The sequence below is a fragment of the Tenebrio molitor genome, chromosome 3, assembly GCF_963966145.1.
Source record: "Tenebrio molitor chromosome 3, icTenMoli1.1, whole genome shotgun sequence".
NCBI classification, from domain to species: Eukaryota; Metazoa; Arthropoda; class Insecta; order Coleoptera; family Tenebrionidae; genus Tenebrio; species Tenebrio molitor.
In genome coordinates, this window is record NC_091048.1 from 26,241,942 (window position 1) to 26,268,382 (window position 26,441).

A 26,441-nucleotide genomic window follows, 5' to 3' on the forward strand; every position below is an offset into this window, starting at 1 on the left:
TTACGTTAACCTTTATTTAATAAATTGTGTGATTGACAAAAATCTAAGTTGACAAGTGACTGGGTTACAAATTGACATCTGTCACAGGCATCCGTTCGTGAAATGTCATACTTAACACCGATAGTAGAGTTAGGGTGTTACAAATACGTGGGGAGTCTCGTGCGCCCCCACGACATCGATAGAGTCGGGCGCGAGCCCACCGCGGCAATTCGCGTCAGCCGACACCGTGGACTCGCCGGTGTCGTGACCCACGTGCAGCACGTTAGACCTGGAGGTAACAGGACTGCACCTTCCGCAGCGCCGGGCTTGCGCCCACCGTTCAACACCGACACATACACAAATACAATAATTTACTAAGGCAAAGTCACATTTGATGCGTTCTATTTACACTGGTCTGGCCGTTGCTCCTCGTCCTCAGGCTCTTTAATGGCTAGCACTTGGTCAACACGGTCATGTCGCTGCTGGCCGTGTTGCACGGCTGGTACTCCGTCACGCCGGTCACCAGGTCCGGCTTGCTCTTCCCCAGCACCTTGTTGAACTTGTTCCGGATCGAGAGCTTCTGCGACTCCCCCAGGTTGTCGTTTTTTTCCGACGAGATGCACAGGATGTCCTTGAACTCCTTCCAGAAGTTCTCGTTCAGGCAGCCGTACAGGACGGGGTTGGAGCAGGCGGAGGACATGCCCATCATGTGGCAGACGGCGTAGCAGATCATCATCGGCTGCGAGGAGAAGTTTTGAGAGTTGCTCAGGTCGGCGATGAGGTTGAACAGGTTGAGGGGCAGCCAGCTGATGCAGAAGATGATGGCGATCGAGCCCAGCAGGATGTTGGTGCGCTGGAGGCGGCGGCCGCGCAGCTGACGCCGTCCCTTCTGCGAGGACTCGTCGCTGCTGACGAAGCCGGTGGCGAAGCGGTAGCGCAGCTTGTAGGAGATGCGCAAGTAGGCCGCCTGACAACAAACAACAACGTCTTCCATTGACAAAAGTAATACCTCAACTCCTGTGTATTGTTGGTTGCATCTCTAAACTATCGATCAGAGCTTACGGGAACAAATCAAAGGACCGGGATTAGGACCTCACGACTGCATTATCCCGGATTACAAATGAGCAATCGGAATTGTTCGCCTCATACTTTGGATAATGTTGCGTGTTTGCAATAAAGCCGAAATTGTCTACAAGCTTGCTATTCAGAAATGGGAATGTTTTCGAGTAGGGATTACAACCCCGCTTTGTTTTATTAAATTTGTTAGAGGAAATGAAACTATTGTGCGTCATAAAAATATATTGTTTCCATTAAAGAGAATTGTTCTCAACAAGGCATAATTGTCTTTTGTTTAGCCAAAACACACGGCACAAGTGTTCCCCACAAGGTAAATCAATAACGTTACGTAACGTAAGTACACAATTCGCATGAAACATAACACAACAGCGCTACCGGATTTTTTATTACGTACTCATTGCAGCTCTGTTTATTTTAGGCAAGTAAATTTACATTACGTTAAGTTTATGTTAGTTAAACCCAGGACTGTAAACTAACTTTACTGACGGTTTTATGTAACGTCATTAAATCAGGATTAGAGGAAATTAATACTGAGCGCGATTTACAAAGAGGAGTGGCAACGCAGGGACGGCTCAAGGCCATTGTTTGAATGTTATATTTTTTTTAAGACTACGTTGCGCTTACGTCGATTTATCACGTTACGTTACGGCTACCGCACGCGTGAATGGAGCTTTGGTGCAAATGAAAATTTGTTGCAGTGTAGTGGGCGTTTGGAATAAATTAGTTTGTTGCGAATGAGTTGCGTACTGTATAAATCAGGCCTAATCCTAAAGCTCTATTTACGACCGCAATTTATTCAAATAAGGTTTTGAAAGCGTTTCTCGCCCCCGAAGTAAATAGTCTGACAGAAAACGAACATCTTTAAGTCTACGACGGAATGTCTTCCGGGTGTGTAAATCTTAAATAACAACCCCTGCCGGACCTTAATAACGTCAGATTTTATTCGGATCATGATTCTTGCTTAAGCTCTAATATGAAGACATTCTTGGAAGAAGTACGAGCCCGGTAATATTAAATGTTTGAGGGGGAGGTGCGTTCGATTCGTGACCGTAAGTTCCAGTTTACGGTCCTGGGGGTGGATAATTCTCACGTATTTGGGGTTGCGAGTGTATGTTTTATGTTATGTGTTGGTCGCACACACGACCGGCCGGATCACGTAGGCTTTAAGAGGGTGGTGACTGGGACTAGGGTGGCTCTCGTGTACGTGCAATGCGACCCCCGAGGGTGCACTTTCCATCGATTCCAATTAATAAAAGCTAAGCGCACGGTTGCCCATTCGACCCTCGATCGGTCCCCGAGCGTGCAACAAGTCGGAACTTACCGAGACGATCATGATGGGGACGATGTACTGGATGATGAGGGTGAAGACCGAGTAGTAGGCCCTTCCGTGGTCGAAGGGCCAGTTCTCGATGCAGAAGTTGAGTTCGTCGATGCCCTTTCCCAGAGAGATGCTGTGAGTTCTCAGCTGCTTGACCACGAAGAGGGGTGTCGCGAGGAGGAGGGCCAGGACCCATATGAGGAGCAGGATGAAGACGGCGCCGAAGAGCTGCAGACTCTCTTTGGTCGGGTAGACGATGACCTGATGGAATCGAAAGAGATTGGGTGTTGCGCGGTTCATTTGCGATTAATATTGTGTCATCATTATGTGTCTGGGGGTGTTTGCGTCGGTGAATGATGGAGCTTTTTTGAAATGGCGTCGGGGGAGATAACCGGAATTATTTTGTAGTCGATTCTTCGGAACGAATCGAATTTAACACGCGGTGTATCTCATTTAAATATAAAACAGACGCCCTCTGCGCTCATTAATAAACATAACCGTAATGCATTGCGCACCGAAACCGGCCCGGATTAAGGAAAACAGATACGTCGGAAGCTCGCGATAAATGCGAAAGCTTCTTGGGTGGCGACGAGCTTCGCCCCCTGACGGAACGGACGCGTTCGCGCGCGTTTCTTCAAATTTCGACGGGAATCTTCCAAGATTCGAAATAAATATTTGTCCGGCTCGTCTGTCGTCCGGGCCCCTCGATATCGGAGATTTATAATTTCCGAACGAAATGCAGACGCCCAGTGTGCAAATGTTTGCGTTAAGGCGATAAACAACCGCAGGTATGTATAGTTTCCAGAATATAAATACATCGCGACGAATACAAACGGCCCACAAATTGGCACCTCTGGAAATAATACTTCTTTGTTAAATTTTATTCGGCACGGTGCTGAGATTTCCCCAACCGAAAGCGAGGCCCTGCCATTGACATTCAATTTAAATTTGATTATTCCGGGCCAGGAATCGTCTCTGTGGCTCTTATCTACTTACGAATTTACACAATTGTGTGGTGGAATCTCGGTATACAATCCCCGAATTAGCCGGACGTGAGATAATCATCTAACAGACCACAAACTCTCCCAGCTTAGAGTGAAGCCATCAAAAATTAAAATCAGTTAAACGTGAACCACCTGTGATGACGGTTGTCTCAGCGGATTTTAAAGACTGTAAAGACGTTTTACAATGGTTTTGTAAACCACAACAAAGTATACGATCAATTTAAATTTGTTTTTATAACGGTTCATCCTTTTAAACTGGTTTTGTAAACCATCACGATACAACCGGTTTGGATCACACTCTGTTTAGTAATTTGAAAACCACTTAAAACCGTTTTAACAACTGTCCATTTAGGAAAAAAATATACAAGGTGTCTCAGCTAAGACTTTCGAGCCTAATATCTCAGTTATTTTTCCAACGGATTTTTATGAAATTTAAAATGCAGATATTTTAGACCGTGAAGGTTCTAATAGTAGTAATAAAATTACCTCAAGTTAAAAAATGTAATTTTAACACATGTTTCCTTTATCGAAAATTATGCGCGATTATTATTAGATTGTTAAACATTAAAAAATAGGGGTCTACACAAACAATTAAGTAAATCACTTGTCTGATTCAACGAAAAGATTAGATTTTGTCGTTAAAAATTTAATGTAAAATTTGAAGGTATTTGAGCAGTTATCTTTTTTTAAAACAATTGATGATTAATTGCCAAGCAACATTTTGTACACCCTTTAAAGTCTGTCAAAATTGAGCGCGCTTTATTAGAAACGTCAAATTGTGAAAATTTATTGAAAATACTCTAAAAATAGACTACAGCGGCAGAAATTTCAATATTGTTGAAAAAGGAAAAAAAAATTGCCTATGGAGAGTGTCGTAACAACTTCAATGACACAGTTCGTTTTCTCGTGGAACACTGGAACACTGGAACACAAAATGTAGGCTTTACAAAATGTAAGGTTAAGAGAGGCGTCAATTTGTTTGAAGACACAGGAAGCGTACGTGAACTAAATTACCTTGCTAAAATATCCCGATCGTGTTTTAGTCCTTTATGGAAGAATTAAAGCATGCCCATGCAGTATAATAAATTACGTCCAAATGTTGTTAACTTTGTAAGTGTTTGTAAGGTTAGCAAGATAAACGTCAAATATGTCACTTGCGCTTCTGCGAAAAGGGATGACCAAAATTCTGCAAAATTGCGCGTTTGTTTCATACGCGTCTACGTTTTTGCATTTGCAGCCACGTTTAACACAGTTTTTTGCTTTTTTCTTGCAAACCAGACGTCTCTCAAGGACGAGTTTTTCCCTACAGCATTTTTTATTGACGATCAATTTTTTATGTAAATCTTAATTGATTCAACATTTTAAAAAGGCATGTAAAAATTACGTTTTTAAGACTTGGGTGATTGCATTAATGGGATTTTATTCTTCACCATCTAAGATATCTGCATTTTAAATTTCACAAAAATCCACTGGAAAATAACTGAAGTATTAGGTTCGAAAGTCTTAGCTGAGACACCCTGTATAAATTCAGTTTAAAACCAGCACAGTTTTAAATGGTTTCGAAACATATTATGTATCGTAATTATCTAAAACTAATTTATCAGTTTCTCAGTTTCGGATTTTTGAAAAAAATCAACTTTGGGATATTCTAATGTTCGAGCCTTGAAACTGATCTGATTTGATCTTCGTAGTTTAGCCTATGGATTCTCAAACCGTTGAAGTGAAAAATACTGTTAAAAATGTGTGGACAAACTTGCTGCTGATTTTCAGAAGTGTTAGTAATTTAAAACTGTTTTTACAACCACATTGGTAAAAATGTCTTTTCAAAGTCGGCTTCAACTCTTGATATGTAACTTCAAAACCATCTTAAATTTAAATCTGTAGCGGTTTTACAGACTGGCTTTACCTTATAAAAAGTTTGTTTATAACCTGAACAATCGTTCAATGTAAAACTGTAGTTTTCGAAACCGTCAGAACTTTTAAACTAGTTCTAGAAACCACAATAATTTTAAAACATGAAAACAATGAAGTGACTTAGTTTTCACTGAAGTAAACCACTTCATATTTTCAATATTTTCAATACATCATGCTTTAAAAATGGTTTTCGACACAATGATATTTTAACAATTTTATGCACGATTATATTATAATTTGACAATTATGCACAAATTTACTTGACATAAACGTCTCTTTTTGGCCCACGGATCACTTTATACCCGTGGGCCATAAAGATATGTCAAATAAAAGTCAAAAACATTTTTGGTGAAATTAGGAAAAAAATTGCCACTTAACTTAAATTACCTAATCCCGAATGGGGATTACTCGATACTGGACACTCATTTCTGCCGTTTTCTCATCCTCGTTTATCATTTCGTTAATGAATTTATAACCGAAAATTGCAATTGGCATAATGGCTACGGGTGTTTTCACTGTTTCCAAGGTTACGCGCAAAACTAAAAATTTGACGGGAGCACTACGCGATGCAAACATCCCGTAGTGTGGGGCAGACATTTATTTATTAATTTTTGTTAAATGTTAGAGTTTTAGGGCTTAATCGTGCATAAAATAGTGTATGTACTGCGGGCGTGAACTGGCTTTTATGGCCTTCAGCGTGTTTTTAGCCCTCGTTATCACTCGGGCTCAAAATCACACCTCAGGCCATAAAAGCCCTCTTACGCCCTTAATACATAAATAACTATTAAACCAATTCCAAAAATTGTTATAATTTTAAAATGGTTTAAGAAATCTTGTGATAATCATTTTAAAATCCGGTTTTTACAGTCTTTACTTATGTTTTTTCCAAACTATCTCAGTTTTAAACTGCTCCGAAAACAATCACAAAACAAATAATTTGGTTCATAATTTCTAAAACCGTTTTTAAGTTGTTAAACTGCAACCATTTTGAAAACTGTCCAATTTAAACCGTACCTATTTTTTTAGAGACCACATTTAAACCGTTTTAAAGTGGTTGTTAAAGAAGTAAATTCTCATGGTTTGTAGTTAATGTCCAAAACGGCAGTTTTTAAAAAAAAAGATTCTAAAGATTCCGACACAACTTTTAACCAACTTAAAACTGTTCTTAAAAATCAATTTAAAACCATCGTCGGATTCATCAATGTTTTAAACTGGTTTTCAAAACCATTACAAATTAATGTTATCATGCCATTTTAGTCTTTTTATTTTAAACTGGTTCAGAAAGAATCGCCACCGTTTTTGGTTCGTAATTTCAAAACCGTTTTCAAGTTTTGAAACGTTAACATTTTGAAAACTGTCTAATTTGTACCGCAATTCTTTTGAGGATTTTTAATGTCACGGCTTGAAACTAATTTTCGAAACGGTAGTTCCCTCAAATTGGTTTTAAAAATTGCAGGTCTGTGCGTAAACGGTTATTAAAACTGTCCAATGAAATCACAGTTTTGTTAAAACCCGGTTTAAAAAGTTCTTTTTCAGTTCTGAAACTAGAACGATTTTTTTTTCAGTTTCCTACTCAAAATTTCTGATTTTTTTCCTCTAGTTGATTAATTAAGTTAGTTAATTAATTAAACCAGTTTAATTTGACATGTGTGGTTTAATCTTAAGCTGGTTTTGGTTGGTTATTATACAAAACAATCTAAAGACGAATCTAAAATCGCGTAATGTTGCGTTTCTCTGCAATTTCTTACTTGATATCTGTCCAAAGCTATAGCCGTGATGGAAATAGTTGAGACGAAGATGCTCGTGGCCTGCAGGGGCCCCACGATCTTGCAGATGAACACGTTGTTCCCGAGGGGGAAATACTTGGTGATGATTTCCATCAAAGTCAGAGGCATCACCACCGTGCACAATAGCAGATCCGAAACGGCCAAATTCAAGATGAACATGTTCCTAGGGGTGCGCATTGCAGGCTTGCGAATCACAGCGACAATCTGAAAAGAAAAGTTCAAAACCGTATTGACAGAGAGTGCAACGTTATGTCAACAGGCGAGGTCCGGGGTCGATTTATTTTTCCGGAATGTTCGATCTCGCTGTTGAAGTGTTCGTCGTCAGCTTGCGCCATATTTGAATAAGGAGTGTGTATGCATCTTCTATTCGATACGAAGTTTTTACATAAAATATGAGCGACGCTGTCGCTATGAAAAGTCGAATAAAAGGAAAACATGATGGATACGTGAGGGGCTTGGGGTTTTTGTGCGGACCCGAAGAATTTTTCATTTTTTGCAACAAGCCTGTTCGGATGCTTTTATGGTATTGTTGTGGTCGTAAGTTGATTATTTTGTATGTCCTGCGTTGCTCATGATTTTGCTCTCTCGGAATCGTACTTCGGTGCCGCCTCCGAGACACTTGTTGACGATAGAGAGCACAATTTTATCTGGAAACTCCTTCATCCTAATTAAAACTCGTGAACAACGACTCCTCCTGGAAGTTTTCCACTTCGAGACAATAACACGAACAATGGGATTATGAATCTTTATCGGCCGTTCCGCCCCACACTTTATATTTGCAACCCCATAACACTAAATCCCCTAATTTGGCGTGAAACTAGCATCCGACGCAATAAACGGTTTAAACTCCGCAAATTTATCTGAGATTTCCCGATCTTTGATCACCGAATTTCATGGATCTGTCGCAAATTACAGCCCATCCCCCGACACTTGACGCCCCCCCTTTCATCCTAATTACGGCGATGCAAAAACGCAGCTCGTGAGTGAGTTCTCGTGTAAACAGAGGGTTAATTCCCCCCCGTCGAAAGAGTAAATGTAGCTGCCAATCCGATTTTCACACGTCGGACTCATCCCCATAAAATGTTAAATAACTGGCGTGATCCCGTGTTAACTCCAGATATCAGCAGCTTTTCCCCCGCTTTAGCGACGGCTATATATTTATCTCTTGGCTCGTTTAGTCATTTATGACGTTAGTAAAGCCATTTGGAGACGAAACCGAAGAGAAGAGGTGAATCGGAAAATAAAGATAATCGCTGGATCAGGAGCGACGCACGCTGACGTATCGCGTTCCTCCGGGCTGGTTGCGTGACCTTCGTTTCGGGGGTGTTGAGAGGTGTCAAGGACTCGTGAAGGATGAGAGGCTGGATGTAGCGAATCAAGGGAGGGTTCGTGATAGTAATTAAATAATGAGACAAGGAAAAATTCAGAATGTGCGTGGAGTGTCGAGCAAGGAAAAATGTATTGCGACGGGAGGAGGGGCAAAAATGAAAGGTTGAGGAGGAAAAGTGGTTTTCGTAATAAACAACAAAATATGTTGGTCACTAAGGAACAAAACATTTTAAGAATGAGAGGAAAATGTCGCGAGCGAGCTCAATAGAAACGGATAGGTGGAGGTGTCTGTTAAGAGACGGTAAATGTTTTGGTCACCGCAAGCTACGTCTTGACATATTTGCGATCCTTGAGGGTTTATTAAAGGTGAAAATACACCTGGACAGCTAAAATGTGTATTAGAGATGAAATAGCTTGACTTTTTTTTACTTCGAGAAGATAATTAATTTTGTAGTATTGTAGGTCAAAAGCGACTGTGGGAAACTGAACTGTACCTATGGAACAGCGACACTGTCAACGGTGACTCATTCATATAGGAACCATTCATAAACTGATATACTTCGTTCAACGAAAGATTGGGAGATTTTAAATTGTAGGCTTGTAACCCAACACTACAAAATGCACTGGAATACATCAATTAGAGCATAATTTCAAGGCAAAAAATTTTACTGCTTGAAGGATATATTTCAAATTTTACGCGGGCTAGGTACCGTGCGATCGAAAATTTAAAAAAAGGCCGTGGTTAATACGCTTCAGTTGGCAACACGTAAAAATTTAATTCAAATGTCATTACAGTAGTAACTGTCATAATTAATTATTGACTATTAAAATTTATATGTTCACTTTAGAGCAAAAAATTTTCATTGTGCAGTGTTATTTCAGAAATGGAGAACGACTTGAGAACGGCGAATGGTCCTATTCGACACCTCGAGTTTTTGAGGAATTACAACAAAAGTTTCCGGACTTTCAAGGCTCTGACCAACAACTTCCCAAGAAAGTCTAATGCGTAAACATGTTTTTGGAAACAGGTAGTGTTCTGCGCAAAAAGGCAGTGGACGACCGACAAAAAGAACAGCTGAAAATATTGAAGAGGTTGAACCCAAGAAACTAACCTATCATTTGGTACAGTTCAGCTTATCCTTAAAAAAGGTTTGCACCTTTGTCCCTATCGTGCGCAAAATTAAAGCCCTTGACAATAAGAGCCCCCACAGCATAACCTCTCTGAATATTGATCGTTGGATCGATTTATAAACGAGCTGCATGCTCACCGTTGAATAAAGATGCGGGAGTTTTAAATCTCGTTGTTTCATTATCATTACAGTAGCCGAGGAAATAGCTTTACAACCGACAGGTCACACATAATTCACACCTTTATGAAAATCAAGATTTCAATGTTCTCAAAATCACTAACCCAACTTTTAAGACTGACATCAGATAATTGAAGTCTTAACAAATTACTAACAGAAATTTTTGATCACAGGCAACTCTATTTTTTTTTTCGATCTCACGGTACTACTTTCTCTGTGTAGAATTTAGTGATTTTTTATGTCAACCAATCTCTGACTAGACAAATTATATCATTTTTGATCATGCTAAAACTGTTGTAACACATGCATACCTCTATCTTTTGTTTTTCACAGTTACTCTGGATCATATATATTTTGAGACACATCGTAAAGGAAGTTAACGAGTTTAACCTTTGAAATGCTCTCTGGAATGATTTCAAAGGTTTTACTAAAGTTTTAAGAAATTTTAAAGAACTCATATAGATCAAACAGTTCGATTTTTCTTTTGTTGAGTTCAATTAAGAATATGATTCGTAAAATGTTTATATCTCTGGTCCTTCATATTTTTTCTTTTTTCGTTCTTTTCTTGTCGTTTTTTATTGTCACAATAATGTAGATTGTATGTCGTTCAGGTGTCGAGTGTTTTGGATTATTTTCGAAAATGAAAATAATATCGGGTGTTCATTTAAATTTCTCCTCAACGTTGGTGTTGAAGAGTCGATTGTGAACGCACCACTCGCCAGTCTGCAAGGTAAAAACACAAATAACACAAAAAGTGAGGTTATATTTAAACAGCTGATCCGTGATTTGTAATCCGTGGTGCGTTCACAATCGACTATTCAACGGAAAAATTTAAATGAACACCCGATAGTTATCCCCTTGATGTTTAATCTGTCTGAAGAACAATTTAACCTTTGGAAATTCCTAAATTCAAACAGGATCTGTAGAGTCCTGAACGGATATTTCTTCATAAAAGAACACTAAAAGCAATCTTCAATGAGGCTTTGTCTTTCCTTTGTTAATAATTTAATAACAGCTTCACATTCAGTTCGAAACATTCTACTCCAATCAGGCGTGTTTACCTTTTACAAATCAGAAGATCTTAATCAAACCTTTATATTTATTGATATACGTTCCATCTAATTTCAGCTTTATTTTTGTTAAAATCTATAAACAACCAGCCAAAGATTAATAAACACTCAAGATTTTAACAACTCACAAAATGTGGAAATCTTTGCGTTTCATCATTTTCTTTTAATTTATTGGAGAATTTGTTTCTAAATCCATTAGCGAGGATTCGATTCTGCACTTGTTTCACTAAAATTCACTCCAAGAGTTTTCTGCAGGGTACAAATGCGGCTACTGTGGTGGCGTTTTTATCAATCCACAATTTTTTACATTTATGATACAAATTTCCTAAGATACATATCCAGTTCTTGAAGCGATTGCCCTTTCAACTTTACCAAATCCCTCCACAGGTGACAACTGCAGACATGCAAAACTATTTTTTTCAACGAGTACAACGAACCAGAAGAGATCCAAGGACCTTCAATTTCTAAATATTTGTTTCATTGTTGCACGTTCAGGTTTTGTTTTGTTCACATTAGTCTTTTTAAATAATCTGCTGTCATAACAACGGGTTTCCTCTGCAACGCCCCCAAATCCAGCTGGTCCATTTTTCACGACTGCTGATTAACCGAATTACAATTTCTGACATCCTAAGCCGTCTATTGTGTTTACTACCGCACGCTTTATAAAATTTACTATCGAGAGCGGCTGTGGAAAACAAAAGCATCGACATTATTGCACACCACAGAAGGCGGATCGATCGAGTTGGTGGCGGCAACTCATTCGTATAGGAACCGTTCTCATGTTTGAACTAGATTTTTTTTTTAAATATACAGGGTGTTTAAAAACGGTGCACACGAGTTCCCGTCAGCATAATATTTTATACCTGGGCTTGGACATAGGCCCTTTAATCCGGCACACGAATTCCCGTCAAGGCAAAAACGCACCCCAAATTCTAGACTCGAATTCCCGTCAGAAAAAAATCTTGGTTATATATTGAAAGCACTGTTACGATGAATGAATGATGAATGATGAATCTTCTATGTTCTGAAGTAAAAACCATTTTTGCGTTAAAATTTGGTTAATAGTGACAGTTGTTTGACGTTTATTAGCTGATTTAGCAAAGATACGAAAAATCTGACACTAGCAAAGATACGAAAAATCTGACACTATCAAAGTCACAGCCGCCCCTTATCTAACTATATAATTGTTGATCACACGGTATTTGTAACTTTTAAAAATTTTAAACTTTTTTTTGGTCGACGTAATGGTAAACAACAATGGTACCTGGCAACGGCTAGAGGTTTAGGTAAGTAAGGGATTGAAGCGCTTTTTTACCCTTGACGGGAACTCGAGTTATGGATTATATCAGTTGATAATTACCTGACGGGAATTCTTGCATTAATTTATGACAAGAAATAAGTCAGACGGGAATTCGAGTGCGCCCTTTAAAAAATGCCAAATTCACCATAAAAGAAACCTTCATCCACGTGCTAATTTAACACCAAAATTTTTTAAATATTTTTCCCTCGCTTACCAGATGCTTCTGAACACTGTACTATAGTTTTAGTGCGGCATTTTTAAAACACCCTGTATATGTGGTACAAGTAAATCGTAGCTTGGAAATCATTTAATCTTCTAGCGCAATAGAAACCTATGCGTGAAATAGTACAAAGAAATGTTTTTGGAGAAATTTGAAAAATGGAAGAGGAGTGAAGAGAACACTTGTTTGTGACAACTTACCACCAGAATGTTTCCCAGGGCGCCCAGAACGGTCAACACACTGTACATCGTGATCAGTGCCGTACATGCCGGCTCGTCTATGGCCCTATTCCTGATGTATCTGTCGTACAGTTCAGGATCGACGCTCTTGCTCTTCTCCAAGAGATCATAGATGGCCGAAGTGTTCTCGGCCAAAGTCGTCTCGTTCGTCATCTTGGCATGGACCTCAATCCGCTCAATTTGCACCTGCCCTCCCTACCATAACGCACCTGAAACTGAAAAAGAACGTCGATTTTTCAGCAAGTTAACGAGCTCCAGCACTACTGACACTTGCTGTATCACACGCGACATCTATTAATGCACTAATGAGGTACGTGAGGGTCGCGGAGTGACAGTTTCAGTTCGGTTTAATTGTCTGTTGGGTGTTATTGGAGCTGACTTGAGCAAAGGAGGGGCGGGACAGGAGCGCTTAATCACTGGAGTGGCTGCCTAACTCCCGTGCTCAAGTTGGAGAGAGTTGGAGTATTTCTGGAGTCGAGGGCGTCGGATTTTTCGTGTTTGTACCTGTTAGTACCGCTTAGTTTTTATTGTGGGGCAAATGTTGCGACTGAAAGTTTTAAACGAGTTTGAGGCTCGAGGCCGTTAATAATTGAAACGAGAAGTTGTTTATTCTTGTATGCAAGAATGTAATAAGAGTGGTAAATGGATGGAAAGGTCCCCGTCTGGAGAGGCATTGTTGTCGCAGAACACAGCCCTCATGCGCGCACCCCCGGGCCGCCTCCAGTCGCATCCACCAAAAATATTTATCTAAACCCTGCCATTAATTACGCGAACAGCCACCCCTTTGCCGCAATCAGAACTCGCTAAAATCACAATCCATAAATCAAAGTTTCGTCGCGACCTCAAAGCCTCAATCCAACAAATGAAATTGTTTCCGACGACTCGAACCGGATTCAATCCGCGCCCCGAAAGCTCGCCTCGTCCCCGACGAATATTTTTTTAAAAGCCGATAAGCATCGCCGCCGATAAAATTGAGAAAGTGCCAACTAAGAAAATGGTCCGATCGAAATATCTGTAAAATTATATCAGACGAGCGATTTATCACGCCCTAAAGCGCTGTTATGGGGATATTCCGTTTCATTTTTTAAGCGAGGGGATATTCGCTCCGCGCTCGTTTTCCGCGACATTTGATCCTATAAAAGGGTGCCCCGTGACATGGACGATTCGGGTGTCTTTTCAATTAATGGAGACGGAGGAGCTCTTAAGACCGCCGCCTGCCACAGCTTCCAAGGTCGCGATGCAAAATCATTCACCTCATTCAAAGATGGTTCAGCGGGGAGATAATCTTGATGGAACAAAAAGGTCTTTTATGGGTTTGTACACGAAGGGGTACAAATGAAAAGCTCCGATTTTCCGGGTCCGATTCGATCCGCCACACGCTCTAGGCGGTGGAAAAGCGAAAAACAGTGTTAATCAAATAATAAGGATGAACATGACTAGAATGTTTTTGTAGATTATTATATTCTAAACAAATTTGGTCATGTGCAAAATTTACGTAGGACTAATAGTTTTCAGGATAACGTTGTTAGAAAATTTATTCGCGCGACGCGTCTAGCGACTAACCAATCCAAACGTCGCAACGCAGTTGAGCGCCTGTTGATAAACTGATAGTTCAGTTTTCCGATTTAGATAAAGAGTTTGTAGTGAATCAAATTTTCTTTAAAATGGTGGCACAAAGATTGGGATTACTCAATGATTGCAAAAGTTATACACGTTCAAAGTTGATACTTACTTGATGTCGGTTGAAATTAACCCCGTGGAGTATTCTCCTGGGAGTTCTTCATTATCGCTTCAAATTCAGAAGAACTGCAATGGAATCTGTTCAGTACTGAATTCCCGATTAAATGATGTCTTGATAATTAAGTTATCTCAAATACTTCTCAACTTACAACAACTTACACTCTGAGATATTTTTAGTATAATTTTGATAACACTTTTATCATCACAACCGTCAATAATTTATCACCGGGCTCGTCTAGTCATCATTTTATTGACAATTCAATTCTAAATAGATTTCTTGGAGGTTTTTTTCATTTGAAGTAATAGTGAAGCATTACCGGGCAAAAATCTAAGCGGACGTACTTCACATGTAGTATCAAATTTGAGCGTCTGCAACTTTTGCATTTATTAAGCAGTTCTAATTTTGCTGCCACCATTTGAAAGACAATTTTATTCTTTACAAAACCATACATGCAAAATGAAAATCTGACCAGACTAGTTTAGCAACAAGCAACTTCAATTCTGCGGCGACGTTTGGATCGCTTAGTCGCTAGTCGCGTCGCGCGACTAAACATTCTACCAACTTTATATTGCAGAATATTGCTCCTATGGGTATTTTACATTTTACAAAATTTGTTCAGAATTCAAAAAGCTTCAAGACACATTCAGGTCATTTTCACCTAGGACCAACACAAATCACTGTTATCTGATTAAGTGTGTATCCAGCCTTCAGATTTGGATAATTTATTTTTTGGGAATTTTTTTAATGAAGGTTTTATTTCTGAAGCTGCTACAAATTTGTCATTTTTGGGAACTTCTGAAGAAGCTTCTAAAGACACATTTTCAAAATTCTATAAAAAAAGATTAGATTTTGTTTTTTATTTGTAGACTAGAATAACACGCTTTTTTTTTACTTTTTCACTCTTAAGGACAGATGTAATTAGACAGTTTGTACTCTACAGACTGGTAAAAATCTTTTTAAACCGGATTAAGAAAAAATAATTGCGGAGAGAAAATTTATTGTGGGACCGAAAACTTGTATGGTTTGGACCTGCAGCTTTTTTGCAGTTGTAAGCTCCCCCTCGAAGACAGTCTCTGCTTCGTCCTATCCGAAATTTATCTGCTTAGGATTTTCGGCTCCTGAATTAATAGCTTCAGCATTAGGGCGAAAAAGCGGCACACATCAAGAGAAATTTATTCCGGGGACAGTGCCGCCGCCCACGATAATAACAACCCTCCGAGATTTATTCCGTCCGGAATTAGACGGCGGTAATTGGGCGAGGCGGTTTTTTTCGGGAGTCTTCGACCTCGGCAAGTGGGGGAGTCCCCGATAGGTGAAAAAAACTGGGGAAAACATGGAAAATATATGTGGTGGCGGGTCTGGTGAAAATGAATTATTCGTACGGGGCGTCCGACTATGCAAATTGGTGAGGGAAGCGCGATGTGTTTTCTGGCGAAACAAGTGCGGAGTGAGCCGGCGAAGTTCGAAACGATGAAGTTCGCCGAGGTGTTTGATTTCTGTGATTAATCGGATCGGTGCGGCTTCATGAAACTTTAATGTGGACGAATTAGTTTGAAGAAGGTGGAAGAAATGACGGACATAAAACAAATCCCGGTAAATAATGGGCTCATCTTGGCTGGCAAATGAAATATCCTCGAGCTTGTCCCGGTATAAATTCGGATAAATGATTACCTGTATTTTCTTGTTATTGCACGACGCAGAAGTAGAACAGTTGCGGCTTTGATGATCTTCACACCGAAATAAACAAATTTTATTTGCATCGGTCGAGAACATTTGCCAAGGCACACAACTCAAATAAATCGTTTCAAATCGGAGGTTAAAATCTGGGATCACGCAGTGAACAACAATAACAATAATAGAGCGACTCTATCATCATTCGATCAGTGAAGCTAAGCAACGTCGGTTGCGGTTAGTGTTTGGATGGGTGGCCCCCGCGGGTAACTTGATTACTGATTTGAGTATGTCGAAGGAACAAGCTCCATTGTTGATATCGTGTAAAAAAAATGGGCATATAGTAAAATAAATTGAATTTAAAAAAACTGTGCTTTCGAAAGAATGATTATGTATTATCATTGCTTGATAGAAATATCCGTGATGATAAATAAATATAAATGATAAAAAGTACCGCAGTACTCTTGTAATTATGTTGTTGAAGTTGTAGAAGGCAAGCTTGAATGGGTTAAGCAGAAGGTGACGAAAGCTCTTGCAGATTCGGGCACAACGACGTTCCTGCTGGATCTGTTCAACTTCAATGCAATTGCGAATATTGTAAGAAACGGGGAAGGTTTTGCTGCAATATAAATGATCACCAGTCAAAAGCTCATTGTGAGGCGTATTTAGTAAGAAGAATTTATAGTGAGACATGCTGAAGGCAGTAAAAGCTCAGCGATAAAATAGAGAATAACAAATTGTGAAAAGCGGGGAATACGATCGTATGAGTGAAATATTAAGTGGTTAACAACTGATCCGGAGATTTTAAACTTGGCAGAGAATCCTGTCGACTTGCATCAATAATAAGTTTGGGACATTGCAGAGTTGTTGTGACAGTGTAGAAAGATCAATAAATTTAAAGCAAAGTTGTGGCTTTTGTGTTGGTGGCCTAGAAACAATTTTTCGTAAGGACTGTCTTGAAAAATGCATCAGATTAAGAGGATTTTGATTTGATCTTGATTTTTTAAGGGTTTAAAAAGATCGAGCGATTATAGTTAGAAAGAAAGGAGACGTTTTCTAAAATCATCAAAGCAACGTTACACGGAGTTTATTAGCTTTTTAAGTAACTACATTGAGAAATAAAGTTATAAAGTCTTCCGTGTTCGTGTCAGGGATAACAAAATATAATAGAAAAAAAAAGTTGGATCTGAAAACCTTTGATGATTTTATTGTAAAATTTAAATTAAAAGCTTTTATATTTTAACAAAGTAATTTTCACAAAGAACAGCTTTAGCAATTTATTAATGTTTTCTAAAGAAAATTTGTCAAGTATTTTGTGATGATTTAAAGACAAATATAGTGGAAATGTAAATAGGACAGGAGACATACGAGTATTATTATCTCTGACGTTTAGTTTTTCAAGAATTTAAAACCGATTAATTCCTACGTACATCAAACGTGCGTGTTCAGCCAATCAGAGCGCTTGCTTTCATCCATTCAAAAATGTTTATGGCGATAAAAACGTCCTACTACTCTGTCATCTGTCAAAAGTGATTAAAATTGCATACTACTCCTGTCAAATTCTCAAATTGTTTTTAATAACTGTATTATAAATAAATAATTACCTACCGTTAAAATTTGTATTCTGGAATTAATGATATCAAAAATAACACGACTTAATTTTTTATATCTGATAAATTTCCCAATTTTCACTTCAGAGGGTAAACCCTCGAGCTATAGCTCTCGGGCCTAATCAGAATTCAACTCATAAAATTGTCAAAGCAAAAAGCTTTCGTAAAATGGAAAAATTTATCAGATAAAAAAATTACCTTCGAAAACTGATTTATGCTGAGCAGTGACAAAAATTAAAATGTTAATTTTCAAGTTTTTATTCAAAAATTATTACCAATTAAAGAGTTAAATCTACCACATGGTCTAATACTTTTGTCCTTTAGAAAGCTGTGTTTTTTTAAATTTATGTTGGCAGTAAAAGTAACAAGGGGATTTTACATCTGAGGTTGTCATTTTAACAAATACAAAACTACGAAATACTAGGTGAAATGTTTCTAATAAATATGACCCATCTCCATTTTGCAACTTGATAGCATTTCGAAAGTAACTTTCCTTCAGTATTAAACATCCTGTAAAATTTAAGTGGTTCTGTCAAAATTGTATACGTTATGTTATTAAGTACCTTTACTCATCACTACCAACATAAATTAAAAAAAAAATCGTAGCGTTCTAGGGGATATAGGTTTTCGATCATTTAGTACCATGTGATCGAAAAATATAAATAAATCGAGAACGCTATAACTCTCATGGTTCAGTTGGCAGCGCTACTTTAAATATTGCTGTATTTGACAACCGTCGAGTTTCTTTGACAACAACAATATTTAAAGTAGCGCTGCCAACTGAAGCGTAATCATGACGTACTCGATGTTTTTTTCGATCGTACGGTATCATAATTGTGGCCTTTTACTAAGCCAGTCATGTGATTTCAGATGTCGTAGTAGAAAACTTTACTAAACCCTAATTAAAGAACCGATTAATTGAAAAACTAGCTAACCAATTAAAAGGAATTTTTATTTTTATTTATTATACATGAAATATTTATTCTCACGTTTATCTGTAGACCTTCAAAAATTTTCTTACAAATTTTGAATAAAGAAATCAGTGTTGAAGTTTGGAACCCAGCTGAAATTTTGATTTTTGAACCACACCCTTGCCCGATTTGATAGATTTTTGAAATTCTTATGGAATTTTTTTTTTTAATGTTTAGAATATTTTCAAATATTTACGATTTTTATTGCGTCGCCCATCCAATAACAACAACCTGGCTAACTTTAAAAAAATCTCGATTTTTATGGGCAATAAATCAGGTCCAGTAACATTTTCCAAATTACAGTTTTATGTTTATGCCAAAATTTCCATTCTAATAGTCATTAATCTAAGTTCGTTTTATAAAACGTTGAATACTTTTGCTAATTATTTTTAGATAGTGATAGTGGACCCAGATATAGTAACACAACTGTAAAGTAAAAAAAAGACAATTCATAAAAAATAATATTCAAAATTAGAAAAAAAAATTTCTGTAAATAAATAATAAATTATTATCAATTAGTTCCATTTGGATTCTTTGTACCGGGTGTCCCATCACTTGTGTCCCGTAGGAAAATGACTTTAAAACTAAATTATATTTATATGAAGGTATTATAGATGCATAAATACTGTTCACCGCCACAAAAGTTGGGTATTACTTTTTTGTTAAAATTAATTACCTAGGTGCACCAGGCAAAAAACTATCACTTTAAAAATTAAACTTTGTTCGATGCAGTTCAAATTTAGTATACGTTATGAAATAGTTATAGAGAAATAAAATCCGTAATTAGAATTTAATTAAAATGTTTTGATGTAAAGATATTTGGTTAATTTAATTTGGGTCCTTCTACTTTATAAAAATTTATGGAAGACAAAGTTAAGTTTGTGGGTATTATTCTTGTCCGCAATTTATGGTACGAAGACCATTCAAGAGGGTTCCAGAGGTACCTGCCTGTGTTACGGTGTCAAACACACTGCAACCCGTCATAAATCTTCGTCTGCAATAAATTTTCATAAAGTAGAACGGCCCAAATTAATTTAATCAAATATCTTTACATCAAAACATTTTAATTAAATTCTAATCACGGATTTTATTTCTCTAACATTTTTTCATAAAGTATACTAAATTTGAACTGCATCGAACAAAATTTAATTTTGAAAGGGACAGTTTTTTGCTTGCTGTACCTAGGTAATTAATTTTAACAAAAAAGAAATACCCAATTTTTGTGGCGGTGAACAGTATTTATGCATCTATAATACCTTCATATAAATATAATTTAGTTTTAAAGTCATTTTCCTACGGGACACAAGTGATGGGACACCCGGTACTTGGAAATAAAATTATGAAGATTTTTTATTTAATCGAAAATTGTTATATTGAATACCGAGTACTCATTTAAATTTATTTTGAAAGTTGGCGTTGAAAAGTCGATTGTGAACGCACCACATATTACAAATCACGGGACAGCTGTTTAAATCTAACCTCAAACTTTGCATTAGTTTTTACTCTGCACACTGACCAGTGGTGGGTTCACAATCGACTCTGCAACGCCTACTTTTTTAATATTAATTGTTACACGCCCTGCTGTATTATAATATAACCGACTTCTTGAAAAGTGTAGTTTGAGTGATACCCGTTTTTTGGGGATATTATTCGTCTTAAGTTTTTGTTACCAAGAATTTTTCTTGTTCAAATGACATTTTAAATTTGAAATAAAAAACTTCTTGTTTTTTGCTGCTTTGAAATTGAACTCGTGAGTTTTTTCCTTATTGTTTGTTGTTTTTGTGTTTAAGTGTTCTTATTATTCTTTGTTATATTGTGTATTGATTATTATTTTTAATGAAGCACCTGCTTTGTGGCGTCCTCATCGGCGGAAATTGGCTCTTTCTCGGAAACATTTTCATAATGCATTTTTAATGAAATGAACAGTACAGTAGATCCTGGTTAGTTAGATGTTAACTTTTTACGTTTAAAAATAAAATTTTAATACTGAAGAGAATGTGTATTCTTATTTTATTTTATTGTATGAGTATGAAAGAAACACAGAAAATATCGTCTTTTAATTTCTTTAATTATAAAGTTTAATGAGACCTAATCACCTAATTGTTTGAAATCAGATTTATTAAATCAACAAGTCTGCAGTTTTGAGTTCTGCCATTTTAAAATTCCTGATTTCTTTAAAAGCTATAGATTCAGCAGCACAATAAGCAACAAGACAAAAAGCTTCAGTTTTCAGTTGTCAGCGGATTCAAACGAATTTCTAGATCTCATCGCGCTTTCATAATGTTCACTAAAATGAATTGAAAAATAAGCAAAAGCATTTTGGTATTGTTTTTTACAGTTATCAGTCGCCGATCGCAGCTTTTACCCTGAAACGCCAAATGTCAGCGCATTTCAACCGAATCGCAAAGTGTGTGGGCGCTGTCGCGACTCCTAAAAATTGTTTCAAGGAAAATTCAATTACTTGATACCGATTATACAGGAATGTGGTTTCCATGTTTTTCCAGGTACGAATCCGAATGGCAATTACGCATCGACGCAGGGCGGGTAGTAATTTCATTACGACCCCCGCCCCTAAAAAACCCTAGAACAAAAACATTTTTGCCGTCTACACGTCAAGGAAAATCCTTCGCAGGTAAAAAGGATTATCGATGAAAGCTTTTATTATTGTAGATTTAATGGAAGTTCCATGTTAAACAGTTTGAAGTGATACGTTTTTGTGGCAAAAATTTGCAAAAAGGAGTATGTACACCGATTCTATCTTGTTTGGTTTGTTAATGTCGAGGATTTCGCCCGAAAATACTCGATTTTTATCGGCCACATGTTACGCGCAGATAATTAAAATTGTTAAATGGAGCGATTGTCGTAAACAGAGCGGGGCGTCGTTTTGTAACCAGAAGGGGACGCTACTTCTCGAAAACTCCCGAAGAAGCCGGGAAGAAGTTTCGCCGAAGAAAATCCTCGCCGCACCTACGCAGTCCAGAGGAGGCTCCCTAACGACCCCATTTGCATAACACCGAGTCTAATTCGACAAAAACTGAAAGTCTCCCGAACAACAAGCCGACGGGTGCGCCACCGTAGCCATTACGATTCAAAAGCTGCGAAACTACCGGAATCTAATCAAAATGTAAATCTTCAGGATATATCATCCAAAACAAATTCTAATGGGGGACAATTATGTAAATCTAAAAGACAACCGCTCCGCAGAGATCCTGGACCTAATCGTCGCAATTTCTCAAATTGCCCCGCACCCGAGCCCGGATTTTATAAATAATCCTCACCTGATTGCGTCGAAGAATCGCCGCTAAATTTAACCAATTAGATAAATTCCGGAGAAGTATTTACGGGGCCGTAAAAAATCGCAAAATTCGAAAATTATCATTGATCCGCTTGTTTATCATTAGCGATATTTATTTGTTTGATTTTATGTGTTTTGCAGACGGTACCAATTCGCAACCGCTTCCGATAAACACGCGCAGGAATTCGCTGTCATTCGGTGTATTACTGGTTGCCTACATCATCCAATTCCTGCCTTCAGGAACAATAGCCTATTCTTCGAAGAAGGTCCAATCGGATTAAAACGAAACGTTACGGTGTATCTTAGGCTCGACGGATTATTATTTACGCTTGATGAACGGCGTTTGATCGCCAGAACAAACAAATACTTAACTCGTGCTTTGCGAGTTTACATTCGATCGCAATGACATCAAAGACCCCAAACGTCAAATATATAATTGCGAGAAACGGGTCTCAGCCTGGTGCGAGGTCCGAATCGGTCCTGTCGGATTCGCAGGACCAGGAGGTTGCAGTTTCGCGGGGGGCGCTTTTGAAACTGATTCGATTGCGTCGAGTTAGGGTTGGTGTTGTGGGGGGCGCCCTGCGAGATCAACACGGGGATGATGTGGGCCACGTCGCGACCGTATGGAGATGGGGCTTTTATAGTTGATGCGTCGAGGGACATATCGCGGATTTGTGTTGATGCTGATTGCGGCTAATCGGACACATGGGCATCGCCGGGTGTATTTGTGTCGGCATTAACTAGGCTATTTAAAACGCGCTATCGGGCTGGATAATTTTTAACGTGCAGTTTTGATACAGTGAGGCTAAACAGTCGACGGAAATTATCAAATGCAGAATTAGATGGCACGGGATGGGAATCTAGTGTGCAGCAAAATAGAAGCTGATGTCACTCTTATCAGGACGTTGCCGTAATTTTTTGCGGGATAAAAAATTCGCTGCTGCGTCGCAGTCGTGCATGTTTTTTTCGTGAACTTGCGTCTTGACGGGTAGGTGAAGTCGTAAGAAGTTTATTGCAAAAAACTTCTCCACAGGTAATTTATAATTCTATTTATAAGTCCATTTGCATATTGTGAACAGCGAGCAAGCCAACAGACGACTAGACAATTACCTCGAAGAATTTGTGTTTAATGTTGAGAAAATTATACGACAATAATTACGTTTTCTTAACTTTGAAAATTTTTTTGTCTTCGGGACGAGAACATTTGGGAAATTAGAAAATAATAAAAAATGTCCTTAGCTGGTTACAATTTTGAATGAGGAAAATAAATTAGCTTCGTGTTTTTTTTTTACGTTAGAAGTTACGCGAAGAAATCTTCAGTGAGCTGCACAAGTGGAAGTAATTAAAAAAATTAAATTTGACTTGATAATTTGTTAATACATATTCTACAAGGTGAAATTCAGCTTCAATGCATTAATTGTGACCGGCGGACTTTAAAAATATCTCTTCGGTGGGGAAAATATTTTTTATGCACCCTTAATGAAAGCAGTAATTTTAACGTACTCACGAGCGGGCGAAAAGTAACTCTTTTTTCGGACGCTGACCGTAGCGCTATCTGTTGGTCCATTTAGTAATCAACAAACCGATAATTGTCCTGTCACCATAAATTACGTAAATAAGCAATTGTATTGCAAATAGTAAATTTCTCGTTTTGTTGGCAAGCTGATAAAAAATACGATTAAAAAAATTGTCAATATGTATTAATAAATGTATCTATTTGAAAAAGGTAAATACAAAATAAATTTGTAATTTTTTCAATCATGTCTTTTGCTTTGTAGGTACTTCGTGCGGTCGCCTAAAAATTTAATGTGCACCTCTGCAAAAAAGTGCCTTTTGGCCTCGCCTGTTTTCAAGCTTCGGCTGCGCCTCGGCCAGAAAACTCAGACTCGGGCCAAAAATATGCACTTTTTGACCTTGATACACCAATAACAATTTTTTTATTATTGTCAATGGTTTGTCACATACATCTAATCGAATTAATACTTAGAAACCATTTTAACGAATTCATAAGTGGAAATTTTCTCTGTGCATGTCCTCAAAAAAACATTTTTTAATCACTTTTACCACGAAAACTCGAACGTTGCATGTTTGAAAAAAATTTATTCGTCTCCTGAAGTAATTACTCGTCGCTGGCCTGCGATTTTCTTGTCGAACTCTCACGTGCATGCCAAAATTTTTCGGAGCTTTCGAATGATTTGTTGTTGTGGAATAAGCACGAGTAGCAGACGACTACTTTGTCTCAGAACCACACCAAAATCTTAAATGAGGTCTGAAAATTTTTCAGAAATAATTTATGGACCAGGAAGAGTATAATTTACGTAAGTCTATTTAGTTTCTAGTTTGTTTCAATTATACAGAGTATAATGAACCCGACGGAATTGAAAATGCAACGCACAATACATTTGCACCCGTGAATATTTGTTTTTTGATTTAAAAAAGATAAAACATAGTTTCGGTTTAGAAATGTTGCTTTGGACATACCTCCATATTTACAAAAAATAAAAAATATCTAGCATCTTAAGTGTATTTTTTAATCAAAGAACCACGACCTGTTGATTTAGGTTTGTAAATATAAAATTTTACTAAATTTAGGGAATTTAATGATAACTATTGGCTATACCAGCCAACGTCTGTCATTTTTAATGTCCTTGAAAGTACGCAAACTCGCAGCTAAAATTTGAACGTGTTATTAAAAATGCCTCGCAAAGTAAGACATTTATTAAACTCCCAAATTAGTTGTTATTAGTTGTTATTAACTTTATTAATATGCTGCGCTACTAATATCTCTGATAACCTCAGTTTTTATATGATGAGATGAAAAATCACCCTATGTCAAAAGTGTACAATGTTGTCAGCTATTTTGGGTGTAAATTGCGGTATTGTGGTTCTTTGATAAAAAATAGACTATAACATTGAGTAGATCGAAGTGTTAACATTTTCGAAAATAATTTCACACCGTGTAGATTATCTAAAAGAAGCTAAAAAAAAATAATTTCCCATGAAATATTTCTTAGTCAAGTACAACACTGTTTTCATATCAGATTTTTTCATGCACGAAACTGTTTAAAGTTTCTAATCATATACTTAAACCGACCAGAAAAAATATCGCTACCAATTCGGCAAAATTTTTTGAAACACAATTTAAATTAAGTGTAATTTTTATTCTTCAATTAATTTTACTCATCCTCAAGAAATAATTAATTTAAATTGAATTTTGTATTGTTTTCATTTGTTTTTTATATTTAGGAACAGAAATGTAAAATTCAACAATGTTCAACGTCTTAAGAAATTATGAATTTTTCAAAAAAAGAAGCTAAAAATTTTTTCGTGGTTTGAAAAAAGAGACTTGCTGGTCGACTACAATAATTTCAACATCATATTTAAAAAATATAATATGAAAGGCTAGGTCTATCTATCTACACATGTATTCAAAAAAGAAGCAAAATTTTGAAAATGTATCTGCTTGACAGTGACGAATTAAAAAATATGAATATTTAATAATTTTTGAAAATCTTTTTTTTATTAAAAAAATCAAAAGCGAAAAATGAGCTTTTCGAATTATCTAAGAAATACGTCAGCAGGTTTTTGCTACATAAAGAAGTATTCTACTTGTTTGAAATGTTCTTAAAAAAATTTATTTTCATTTATTTTCAAAAAATTGCTACTACCGGAATTATCAAAATATTTTGCAAACTCAAAAAATGCAAGTATAATTATGTACAAGTAAAATCACAACAAAGGTGTTTTGGGGGATTTTTGTTCAAAAGAAAGTTAAAAATTCGCCAAATTTATTGTATCAAGGTGATTTTTTTTTATTTACAACTGAGTAAAGTTTGACATGACAGTAAAGAAATTATTAATTGAAATGAAAAAAAAATGTGAAATTTTGGAGTAGGTATTTTGAAAATAGTATGAAACAAAAATTGTGCGAAAATTTTCCAAGCAAAAGATCTGGTGGTATTTAAAACGCCCTTTGGTCCTCCCGTTCGCCATTTTGAAAGTGCCCCAACGCGGTAACCGGTGACGCCGAAATCTGCTGTGTTGACATTTGCACAGTTATCAATGTTCGCAAACAAGCTCATAATCGAAATTTCAATAAACTATGCCAAACAATAATTTACGATATGGCGAATCCAATCAGCAAACAAATCAACCGATTGACCAGCGATCACTCAAATCCGAAATCTCGTCGTTCGGCGACGAGCGAATTCTTCGCACAAAAGAAATGCAGAAGGAATTCAAATAAACGCGCTCCGCTCCGGCTCATTTTCAAAGAGTCGGCGAAAACTCGCGCAAAAAGCAAATTGCTTCGTTTCGGGCCCCCCGAAAAATCCCCGCCCCCAGCAATACGTACCGCCTCGAACGTCCACTGAAAACCCACCAAACACAACACTCGCTGAAACTTCGGCAAAGTTTTCGCGCGCTCCTCGACTCCCGGCTGAAAACGCAGCTTGACAGCGCCAGCGACACTGCGCCTTCTTCAGCGAGCTTTACCTTTATAAGAGACGGCACGCGTCGCGGCGCATTCGCAGTCCCCTCTCCGGGGGCCGTGTGTGATAGGTGCATTAATAAATAGCACCTCTATTGACACGTCTTCCGGTGTTCATTG

The 26,441-nt window shown here is 37.5% G+C and overlaps 1 protein-coding gene across 2 annotated transcripts; it reads right to left on the minus strand.

Moving 5' to 3' along the window:
• Positions 1-26,341, minus strand: NPFR (Neuropeptide F receptor). Of its 2 annotated transcripts, none has more exons than XM_069041580.1 (5): positions 26,187-26,341; positions 12,506-12,759; positions 7,041-7,283; positions 2,378-2,635; positions 1-946 (listed from the first exon to the last, which is right to left on the minus strand). In XM_069041580.1, the coding sequence occupies exons 2-5, from the start codon at positions 12,695-12,697 to the stop codon at positions 431-433; spliced, it is 1,209 nt and encodes a 402-aa protein (XP_068897681.1). In that variant the 5' UTR covers positions 12,698-12,759; positions 26,187-26,341; the 3' UTR covers positions 1-430. The 2 variants fall into 2 exon arrangements, with proteins under 2 accessions (XP_068897681.1, XP_068897682.1); XM_069041581.1 differs by lacking the exon at positions 26,187-26,341 and adding an exon at positions 14,277-14,419.
• Positions 26,342-26,441: the final 100 nt, after the last annotated feature.